The 11,857-nt window shown below is 40.6% G+C and overlaps 2 protein-coding genes across 2 annotated transcripts; both read right to left on the bottom strand.

The window, feature by feature from the left end:
• Positions 1-1,497: 1,497 nt before the first annotated feature.
• SARC_08345 (60S ribosomal protein L9) lies at positions 1,498-5,050 on the bottom strand. The gene is made up of 4 exons (XM_014297677.1): positions 4,980-5,050; positions 4,129-4,253; positions 2,957-3,265; positions 1,498-2,454 (listed from the first exon to the last, which is right to left on the bottom strand). Exons 2-4 carry the CDS (start codon positions 4,243-4,245, stop codon positions 2,320-2,322), a joined length of 561 nt encoding a protein of 186 aa, XP_014153152.1. The 5' UTR covers positions 4,246-4,253; positions 4,980-5,050; the 3' UTR covers positions 1,498-2,319.
• A 4,664-nt stretch (positions 5,051-9,714) lies between these two features.
• On the bottom strand, positions 9,715-10,276 carry SARC_08344 (hypothetical protein; the record flags this gene model as incomplete). Its single annotated transcript, XM_014297676.1, has 2 exons — positions 9,715-9,803; positions 10,066-10,276. The coding sequence occupies 2 exons, from the start codon at positions 10,274-10,276 to the stop codon at positions 9,715-9,717; spliced, it is 300 nt and encodes a 99-aa protein (XP_014153151.1).
• Between the last annotated feature and the right edge of the window lie 1,581 nt (positions 10,277-11,857).

Raw genomic sequence — 11,857 nt, 5'->3', positions numbered from 1 at the left:
GAACGATCCGGCAGAATATACTCTGGTACACATTCCATTGCTGCGCCAAATAAAAACAACTGATCCAGCACCACCGGCGCCCTCTATAATATGCCAGAGCGCTTGAGACTGCAATGGGTCTGCCTGGTGCTGACAGGCACTAACGATAGCACGGTATCATGATCCCACCCCCCGCGTACATGTTTATGATCAGGGAGGCATTAACACGTGGTCGTCATATGTATTAGCCGTCGACCGAAGTGACTGGTCTAATCAGAGAGCGGTACCTAGATATTACTTCGACGGACTGCGAGTGTTCTACGATGACCGTTACGTATACGTCATATCCCATGGTGTCACCTGATGTCCTTTTTGCAATATTTTAAAAGTGATAAACATGCTTCTTGTTTCGTATCAAACAATCTAAATCAAGCACAAACATACCACACTACAGACCTTTATGTCTCCTATTTCAATATTATATCCCGTTCTTATGGAAATTGGTCGCGACACAGTCAAAAGAGCAGACAATGACCTGTTGTTGTGCCATCCAGCTAGCTGCTATTAACAGATCAGAGAACCACAAAATAAATAACAACTTCGGGACGTGACACGCTGACAGGATATCTACATCACAACCCCGAATATGTGTGCCCTCTAAAGTCCAAAGGATGTATACAAAGACACTCCACAGCCAATATTGGCCTTTTGAGCAACTTATAGATGGCTATCCGGAATTGATGGAATAAGTTGGTTTATTCGTTCATTGCAATATATTTATATATACTACAAATTGCAATATATATATATATACTACTGCTTGCTGCAATTTCGTGGTGTGGATCATGCATCGTTGTATAGAATATAGTGCATGAATGAAAGAATGTATCAAAGGCACAACCAGTGTGCTCTCGCCATTGAAACGGGGCTTGTCTCCCAAGTATGGGAATACTAACCTACTATTACATAGCAGTGGTACTCGGCATAATTACTTCCGTAATTAATCCGAAGGAAGGCAACAGCTACTATAGCCATAGAAAAAACAAGATAAACCCTAAAAACAACTCAACCACAGATTGCGTACTAATACTGCGCCGACAACGCACGCGACACTCACAAAGAAAAACTGTACTCTGCAAATAAGCGCCTGGATTGCTCTCCTTACTTCCTCGGGACTCGGCAGGCGACCAGATACACTTATATATATATATATATATGTATGTATATAAAGCCCATGGCAAATCAATTGACTCATTGTTTTATTTATATTATAAATCCCTAACAGGTCGGTCAAACTAAAAGCGCAGTCTGTGACCCAATGTTCCCAGGTCGGTCAGTACGAGTGCGTGTGCCGCCTCTTGGCTTCCTATGCTTTTGCTCGTCGGGCGAGTCATAACTTGTATTGAACTTATCTTGCAATAAACATACACACTTCTTGTCTCAGCAGTCTTACTCGGCATAATTACTTTCGAATAATTAATCCGGAGGAAGGCAACAGTCATCGACAAAGGCACACACTAGCGGACATGGTAAATCGCACACATACTCGACATAATTTAGTCGGCACTAAAAACATACTTGTATTTTAAAAGTCAGAAAGCAACCGCATGCTAATAATCTTTTCTCCAAATGCATAAACCACGAACTACATGGCCCATACACATACGTACTACATATAAAGACTATAAACCTGTCACAAAACCAATGAGAAACAACAATCACTACAAACCAGACAGTAGTTTCCTAAAAGAGTTGAATATTTTATTAATGATATGACAAACGAGACTAGCATCCACTAGCGAGTTGAACCCTAGCAGTTCTCTCGGCAATACTTGAATGTGTAGTGTATGTCGACTACTACTTCTTTCCCATGGATGGAAAGCTAACAACCATAATGCAGAGTGAAATACATCTGAAAGCTAACAACCATAAAGCAAAGTAAAATACATCTCTTGTTTCATAGCAGTGTTACTCGGCATAATTACTTTCGAATAATTAATCCGGAGGAAGGCAACAGCTGTTATAATCATCAACAAGGACATATTTGTGAACAGACGTATACAAACATGACAGATGAGCTTAAACATATATCTAAACACATGCACCATATACTCGCAAATATAAACATGCCGGATGAATTTGTACAAATATCTGAACACTTGCACAATCATAAACTCGCAAACCAATATCAAAGATTCCGTGTGTATATGCAGGTTGACAACAGATTCCTTCAACTAAACTGTAATAGCCCTTGTAGGCTGAACATACCACTAACTACGATAGTAATCGAAAACATTCAACCAGAGCCATAACAAACGGAAAGCAGTCATAAGATTTAATTTACTCATCACCCTCGATGTGCACCTTCTTAGATACGTAAATACCATCCAAGAATTTACGAATATCCTTTCTCTTGACAGTGGTCGACTGCTGGATTTGGGCAGCGGCCTGTGACACCATCTCGATATCGTTACCCTATGTATGCATAAAGGTTAATAGACCCGATAAGTATACCTCCGAAAAAGAGAAACAGAAACCAAAAAGAAAAGTAGAACGAATACATCATATATACAATGATGCATCAAACAATCTATGCGCAAGTATCGACATGCAGTACAAAGCGAATGTTGTGGCAATACAGAGACATACATTTATTTATCCAATGACTATGCAGTATACGAAATCCGAATATTCGATGCGATCAGGTTGTCAGAGGTAGTTATGCTTCATAACACACCAAAGGGTTCAGCCAAACTGTGAAATTTGTTGATCATCAATTCACATCCTTATTGTTGCACACAGATTTAATTTTCAGCACTATACAACAACTACAACAGATACACCCGCAGTACACCTGCGCTCATCACATTTCTACACGTCTATTGGTTCAATGCACATAAATTCACACTAAACTTTTTCCAGACTTCGAAAACCACGGCATGAATATACACATTCAAACATGACTGACAGTACACACCTGAACAGAGATTTCATCCTTGCCCTCGAAGTTGGCAGTAACTCCTTCGCCGCATGTGATCTTTCGCACAACCTTCTCTCCCAAGAAATTGCGGATCTCGACGTCACGGCTGTTCTCGATGTTGACGTTGATGGGGAAATGGGCGTATACGTAACGCATGTGGTACTTGAATCCCTTGGTTACACCAGTGATCATGTTCTCAATGTGAGAGCAGACAGTGCGCACACAGGCGAGGTCTTTACGGCCGGCAAACCAGACATCGACACGGATCTGATCTGAGGCGATCTTGCGGATATCAAGATTCAAGTGCTGCGTTCGAAAGCACGTGTTGATATAGACATATATATATATAAATTATTAGATTTGTGTACACCTGCAGTTGTATATGCATAATTTGTGTGCACCCACAATAACATGCATGATTAATTGCAAGCTATACTCTGGATAGTGAAGTAGCTTTGAATATACATCTAATATATAAACAGCTCACTTATATGAATACGACTATAGCATCGATAAGAATCAACGCATTTTGTGATACATTAACCGAGGAGATGAGATCAGGTTGTCAGAGGTTGTGTACTGCATTACGCACCAATGGGTTCAGCCAGATAATAAATCGGTTGGTCATCATTTCAAATCCCTCAATAGTCAACCATTTCTCTAGCACTGCGTAATCCATGTCATTTAAGGCTACCGATGTAACACACTGTATAGCAGTATAACCATAGGTATAATAAACCGGCCAAAAATTGGCACACAACAGATGGGTTTCAGTCAGACACGCACGACTGATCGATCAATAATATCCCCGTGTCGAGAGTGAAAGTATTCTGCACTCTCTCAACACACCTATTGACAGTTCTCTGACTGCTTCCACACTTAATCCAATAAAGTTCAAAAAACAATTCGAGCATATATTTGTGGGCTAATGTATGCAGATCCAATAGCTCGGAATGCTGCGCGTAAACTACACAAACACCACAGCCCAGAACAATGCCGTATTGCGGCGATGTTGTCATACTACTGCGTATGGCCTGCAACACAAACTGTTTCCAACACGTTGACGAACACAGGGAAATCCGATCGCATTTGCTTCGTATGCTGTACACCGTAACATAACTTCGAGACACAACTGCATCCGAAACCAACTACACGAACACGGTACATACGTTGAAGTTCTTGACGAGCTTTCCACGGGGTCCGTTGACAGTGGCCACACGCGACTTGACGTTGCAGGTCACTCCCTCGGGAATGGTAATCACCTGGGTTCCCAGAATAGTCTTCATCTCAGCTGCTGCTAGATGGTGTGTGCAAGGAGTAACAAAGGCTTTCTGAGAAACTATTCGTCGATGCAATATTTTCACATATATTCGGATATCTTGTTGTATATTAGCCAACACTCGAGCTTATTCTATAACTGCATCCGTATATTTGTTGCTGATGTACTGCATATTTCACGCCTAAAATTGATTGGGTAATGTAGTGGTATGTATGCCATGCTCAGGATATACATAGATATGCAACATGCTCAGAGGATTCGATGAGCATAGTTTTGCATGTATTATGGAGTTGTTCGAGTCATTACTTCGTTCATGACTACTTCTGCGCTGTTTGATTCTTTTGTGGCTGCCAAGTCGTAATGTTGCTGCCTATATATAGTCTTCGACCATATTCATGACGCATGCAGCCACTCTGCTGGGCACTTTCACTTCTTCGCGAAGCGTTTCTTATTGCTGCAATAACTACTGATATGCTGTGTTTGCTACTATATATTTGCTCGTATCTTCTTCTTGCTGAACATGTATAAACATGAGTGGTGGTACATCATATGTGCGTTGGATTGTGCTGCAACACGGTCGCATTGATGTAGCATCTAAAAATTTGAAAGTAAATGACTCCTCCCCTACCGCCTGCAAAGGACTTCCCGGTGGATCACACCTACTCCTACACTATAATTGTATACAACACCATCGTTTGGGTCATAATTGCTTCACTTTGTATGCCATTTGTCTGAACACACCTCAGAGAATTTCAGACAAAAAGAACAGGGTCATGAGCCGGAATAATGGTTATGTATTTGTCAGTGTGTTTATTCACTTGCGCCACATGGGACGCTCCGGTCTGTTCTCTATAAATTGGTTGAGAATTGTAAGATTTTAGGTTAGTATAGGCAGTCAACTGTAGGTATTGAAAACTTGGTTTGAGAAAGTATGAGTGTGAAGGCAAATATGTCGAAAACAAGGTTTATCAAAGTATTAGTGTGGATACAAATGTATCGAAAACGAGGTTTGAGGATTTGTTGATAATCTTTCACCTGTCAGGTCAAGGTGACAAAGATATTTAAGATATTGTAAGCACCTGTTTTTAATTAGACCTTTGATTTCTTGAGGTACTACTGTATCAATAGAATTTGGTACAGCAGCTATAGATATATTTTTTAAATCCTAAAATCCTATATGTTTTTAATTATTTAGAATCTCTAATAGAATTGTCAAGTGCTGACAAAAATAAAACAGAAACAAAACCAAATCAAAACAAAAGCATCTGCAAAAGCATTGATAAATATTTTACTATTGATTTTTATGTGTTAAAAAAATGTATGCACAAAAGAAAGAAATATGTTAATACAAAAATTGAACCTGGTTTATTTTGTAAAAAGAGATGCACATTTTTGTCACAAGAAACGTGTTGGAGTTGCGACCGTAAAAATAATAAACCTGGTTTATTTTGTTAAATAAAATACACATTTTTAGACACATTTTGTGTCTAATTTTCAGAAGGCTATGATTTTGTCACCAAGAAACGTGTTGGAGTTCAAGAGTTGCGAAAATAGTTTATGGGTCTCAAAATGAGACTCAGACTCTAAGTCTCTCCTCTATACTAGATCTATCTCTAGCTAATAGCTAGAGAGAAGAAAGCCCTCTCTGCATTTGTTGTAAAAATATGGGTGCACTCAGCACACTGTGAAATAGGGAATACCTGCCAGAGACAAACTCCAAGCAAGTACCACATGTATAGTCTTTTTTTTATTATAGATACGCCTTCTATGATGAAAGGTGACATTTTCTTTTCCTAGCATTTGAACTCGAATCTACATACTTATTCGTGTATTTGTTTCTAGGGACGGTTTATTCGTTGAGCGACATTAACGCATCCGTAAACTCAAATTTACGAATCGTATATATCTGCTTATGCGCCTTTAAAATAGCAATAGAGGATATTCCTATATTGACAGAGGCCAATGGAACACAAGATATTGACTGTATTGACTTGAGGGCAAATTTAGCTCTCTTTTTTTTTCCGCACGGTTTAAAGAAGTGATACGAAGAATTCCGTCTATGAACACTTTAAGAAGCGATACTGAAATTCATACAGTATATGTGCAACAAAACAAGCTATTCATATTTCTGCCAGCTATCACTATGCATATCAGAGATTTGGTTTTAAAATAGACTACATGTGTGCCTCTGTAAGCCGTACAGCGGTACCATACGTGGATATTATGTCGTTCCATTAGAAGAGTGCCTGCCGGAGAAAGTGGTTTGACTTTGGAAATCATAACCTCCCTAACCTGCAGATATTTCATCTTGTCGTTTAGCTGGTTTTTATTGGTAGGTTCTAAAATTTAAAATCGTCGTCCACCTATCAAATTAAGTTGGCTGAAGTTGCCTTCCTGTAGACACCTTTGTTGACTATATAATAATAAGAAATATATTGCAATCTGGTGCAACCTCATATCTTCTTTGACATGCGTATTGAGGGACTCGGGTGTTCTGGTATGAAAATTTATAGCTAATAACCTGAGTTATACACGACCGTAACTAGGCGCCTAGCAACTTTACAAACGCATACCTCATTCCGGTCCACTCCCGTATTTCTGCACAATTTTCTGCGTTCCGATTTCTTCTGTTTCTGCTAAATGTTTATTGTCATGCACAGCATGTGTCTATGATAGCCGTCTCGGGCTCTCAGCTGTCTTCGTCTGACTCCCCACTTGATTCACACCTGTCGGAACACACACTGAACGAAGTCACACTGAAGAAGTTTACGTTTCGGGATCCAATATCTCGCTTTGTGGGTCGCAGAGGTGTTCTTAGCCGGCCAATTACACAGGCGCATCTTTTATGCACATGCATGTCCCTTCTTTTAAAACTTTGGACCTCCTTAGCAGCAACTATCAGCTGCATGTAGTCGGTGAGTGGACTCGCTGCTGAACGGTCGTACAATGACGAGCATACGGCATCCCTAACCTCGATGTGTTCGTCGAATATAACCCGCTTAGGAAGCACATTCATAATGTATGGTATCCGTGGTTTTTACGTAAAATGCATGTAATATGTTATAGGACATATGGATACCGATATGAGAGGCGCAACATATATATGCGACACGCCCGACCGACAAAAGTTGAATTCAGATGCCAGCGATATTACTCGTTGTTGTTGTCGTTACATGGGTTGCATATCGAAACCGTAACAATCATACATGACAGTTCTAATCAATATCAATCAATAGTTCATTAATCATTATGTACTTCACATTTTAAGAGCCGTGTTATCTCTCAGATTCTCAGAGGCTGTCAATAAAAACCTATTTGCTCCGTTTCAAATATGATTACAACAAATATCAGAACTAAACCTACAAATCACTGAAATCAGTGACAGCCTGGAGCCCTTGACTCCCAGGAGAGGAGTTGAGACTACTCCGTAGTATATACTAAATTATCACCCACAGCCACAGCCCTCAGGCCCACAACGCACAGGGCCACAGGTGACAGGACACAGGGCACAGCCGGCCATAACTCACAACTTACAAGTCACCTCTGGAACTGTCAACTGTGTAATGAGTAGACTAAATACTTAGTCAGTGTTCAGTAGTCACAATACTCTAGGACATTAGTCAGTACTCAACTAGACTACTAGACTACTAGAGTGACAAAAAAAGTAAAAAGTCATCTCTGGCACCGTGTAGTGACTAGACTAGTGCGTAATCATCAAAGCCACAGTCGTCAGTACTCAACTCTAGAAAGAGTGACTACATGACAGCGTCTGGGCCTCGGAGTCTGAGTCACTCTGAGATCTGAGTATTTACTTACTACTGACTACTGAATGCTCAGCAACATATTCATACAAAAAAACTTTTTTCTAGATTCTAAAGCTTTCGGGCCTCGGGCCTTCGCAAGTTCGCATAAATATTGTCACACAGCACTGAGTACACACTGTCCAAAAGTCAAAATTGAAAATTGAAATCTTGACGCTTCCTGTCGATGCAGATTTTCAGATTTTGTATGGGACTGGGACAGTATGTCATTTTGAGATTCTCAGAAGTGCCAAGGCCCAAGCCCGTCAGTCATCTTTGTTGTATTTTGGGGGGTTTTTTTAAAAAGAGGGCTATAGAAAAAGGCCCATATGATTATGTAGGCAGTAGGCCTGTGTATCCAGTAATAAATATCTCAGGATTCAATAGTACATATTTAAAATATGTATATATCATATAATTGATTCTATTTTAGTACAGACCATAGTCTTAAAAATTGAACAAAGGCTATGCAGTATATAATATATATGCAGTATTTATACACTATGTAGAGACTAGAGAGTCCAAAGACCAAGCCTATGTATGACCTATGTGTTATGTACATATGTTACTGATTCCTGATTCCTGATTCCAGATTCCTGACTTCTAAGTTCTGAGTCGGGCATGGCCACTTTGGCTCTTAAAGCCTTCAAACCCCCAACGAAGTCATGAGTCTCACTCTCAAGTCTCATGAGTCATGACCTCTAATCTCTAGTATGTGCACAACTACAATATTATATCCTCTATTTATTTATTACACCCTCTTAGAGTAGAGAGTAGTATGTAGTAGAGGACATAAATTTGAAACCGTTTAAAACTTTTAACGGAAGGCGGCTTGACGGCCAGAGGCCGGCAGAGGATCAAGGGGCCTCTGTACACCTCTACTGTCTACTCTCTCTAGTAGGCGCCCATGCAGTATGTGCCCTCTGTCTAATGTCTATCTCTCTCTCTCTCGCTCTAATAGAGCATAGTACATGATCCCGTGCATTGTGATAATAAACCCATATTCTTTAATCGGAATATCAGTGAGTATTTAGCCAAGAAACCAGTAGGCTGATCCCATTGTCATCCCAACACTGAAAAGTACAATAAAGTCATGGCCCACTAGTACTAGTAGAGAGAGGAAAAAATATTGCCACACGGACTAACACCCGGAAGTTATTAGGAATGAAGTCACAAGATAGGCATGTCACAAGTACGTTATTGGTATTTATTGAATTTTTTATTCCCGATTGCTTTAAAAAAATAATATTATATCGGTATTAATTGGACTCTCGCTCATTGGGCATACACGCCCACGGTCGCCGTCAGCCACAGTCTGTCTTTGTATGAGAATTGAGATACTTCTGAATTGTTACTTATTTAATCCTTACCCCTATTCAACCTAGAAAACGGGGATTATCTCGCGTTGGTATATATCATTCATCAGCTCAGCCCAGTCAAGAAATAAGGCTGAGTCTCCGCAGACGATACCTATCGCACCGGCAACCTTGTTCACTGTTTCGTTGTACACGCCACCCGCCAACCCGAAGATAAAAATAGTCGCCGACCGATTGAAAACTGTACACCTCTATTGGCTGGTAATGCAGCCAAGAACATCAAAAAGGCTTGGCAACCCCAGATGCATAGCCAGATACGCAAACCTTCATTGATGTCTCCTGTCAGTAAATTGCCTCTTGCTATGAGCCCGTAAAACAGACCGAGTCCCATCCAGAATGAGCCGTATGTAGTGAAAGCGGTCCCGGTGACGATCTTGCCGGAGAAAAATCTGGAGTGCAAACGAGAAGAATTGTAAGGATTCGAAAGAAGGAGAAAATTGCATTTCATGATAAACGGTTTCTATATCACCGAACGAGATTCGTGTTCAACGCAAAAGCGAAGCAAAAGAGCACAGCCCCGTCTATGTTGAAGGAGATGAAACTTGAGAATTTAGGAAGCTCCTGTCCTACTACGAGCAATAACGTACAATAGAATACAACGGGCATTATAAACGCCCAGCGCCTTGAAAGACTTACATACCTCCCACATACCAGCCAGAAGCTGAGCGCGTCCACCATGAAAGATACCGAAACACGCGATGAGTCCAATAATACCTGATTCTGTGATACCAGCATTGTAGAAGTTCAGCATCATAGTAGTCATACCGAAGGCCATGAGACCAATGGGTGAAGCATTAGCCGGTCCTTTAGGGACCAACATCACTGGATGTTGCATTGGTGCGGGTGGGCGTATATCCACCATGTTCGTGCTTGTGCGGCTTTCTTCTTTCAATGACCTTTTCTTTAATATAGTACAAGGCTAGAATCAGCACATAGCCTTCGTTCACATTTATTATTTTTAAGAAGACATTGTTTGACATTGTAGCCTCTTAAAAAATTTAACAGTATTTTAGGAGGCTCTGGCATTGAACAGCACACAAAACATAATTTCAAACTTCTGATCCCCCCCCCCCCCAAAAAGTCGGCCCAATGTGCAGTGTGCACTCACTGCACTGTGACTGTGCACTGTGCACTGTGCACTGTGCAGCGTGGAGTTGTGCACTGTGCACTCCGTACGGTGCATAGTGTCCTCACCGCGCGTCCGGGCCCGGCAACATCCCCTTTTTAGGTTTTATGGGATTCACAAGAAGCACCGAAGGCCAAGGGCCTTCATAACTTCGTTGGCTCATAATGTCTATTCAATATACCATGACATGGGGCCAGGGCTTAGGCTGCTTAGCCCGGCATAATGTGAATATGTAGTCATATGTAGTTTCCTCCTGTGTACAATTCAAAATCTATGGAATACTCATGACACGCTGCCGGGCCGCCGGCCGGCTACCGTTGTGAATTCTCAAATCTTGTAGTATTACTGGTCAAGTATATTAAAAATATATTTACTATGTAGAAATACTGAAATATGCATAGCTCTCTAAAATCTATAAAAAAAATAATACAAACTAAATATAAAATAAAGAGTCAAATATTGAAATAACTATAATAAGGTTGGTAAATTATAAATATTTACCGGTTTTTCATTATTGAGCCCCTGTCATAAAATTAAAAACAATAGGATCTAAATTCCAGAGTTAAATCGGTCCTGGGACCTGGAGTCTGGGACTTTAAAAATACTGTTTACTGCTAACCCTCTCGTCCTCCTACACTGACGCCCGGTGCTGCGTGTAAATAATACATATTTTTAAAGGCCTGAGCCCTGAGGGCTGAGGCCGTTTTGCGATATTACCGGGCTATGTATGGAATAATTTTTGCACCCTCTGATGGTCTGGGGCCTGCCTTCAGAAGCTCGGGGTTTAGCCGCTGGCGCCTGGCCTCTGGCCTCTGGCGCCTGGCGTTTGACCTCTCTTAACTCTACCAAGTACCAACACGAATACTCTCATGTATTAAAAAACATACATATGTACGGGAAGACAGGCAAATATATCTTCAAAACTCTCATGCAAGTCTAACCGATTGGTCACAGACCTACGCGAGCAATATTGTATACCATTTTTAGAGAACATATATGTTTCATGGTATCTTGTATTATTGTAGCTGTATACTTCACACGAAAAAAGCACATATACAGGGTTTGTTTTTGAAATCATGGACATAAATTTCCTGGCTATTGCACTATGGTGCTCGTTGGCATTTGCACACAATTGGAATCTTTCAATGTGTACAAGTACACGCACACACATGTACAAGTGAACTATATATATATATATATATGTGTGTGTGTGTGTGTGTGTGTGTGTGTGTGTGTGTGTGTGTGTAGTGTGTGTTGTGTGTGTGTGTAGTGTAGTTAGTTNTAGTAGTAGTAGTATATTAGTATTGGTATTGTTAG

This window comes from Sphaeroforma arctica, assembly GCF_001186125.1.
Source record: "Sphaeroforma arctica JP610 unplaced genomic scaffold supercont1.744, whole genome shotgun sequence".
In the NCBI taxonomy this organism is placed as follows: Eukaryota; class Ichthyosporea; order Ichthyophonida; genus Sphaeroforma; species Sphaeroforma arctica.
This window is presented reverse-complemented; position numbering and strand designations above follow the sequence as displayed.

Coding starts and splice junctions, on each gene's coding strand:
- SARC_08345 (XM_014297677.1), bottom strand. CDS start 4,245: ATGAAGACTATTCTGGGAACCCAGGTGATTACCATTCCCGAGGGAGTG. Junction 3,266..4,128: donor AGCTCGTCAAGAACTTCAAC/GTATGTACCGTG, acceptor TTTCGAACGCAG/CACTTGAATCTTGATATCCG. Junction 2,455..2,956: donor AGGATGAAATCTCTGTTCAG/GTGTGTACTGTC, acceptor ATGCATACATAG/GGTAACGATATCGAGATGGT.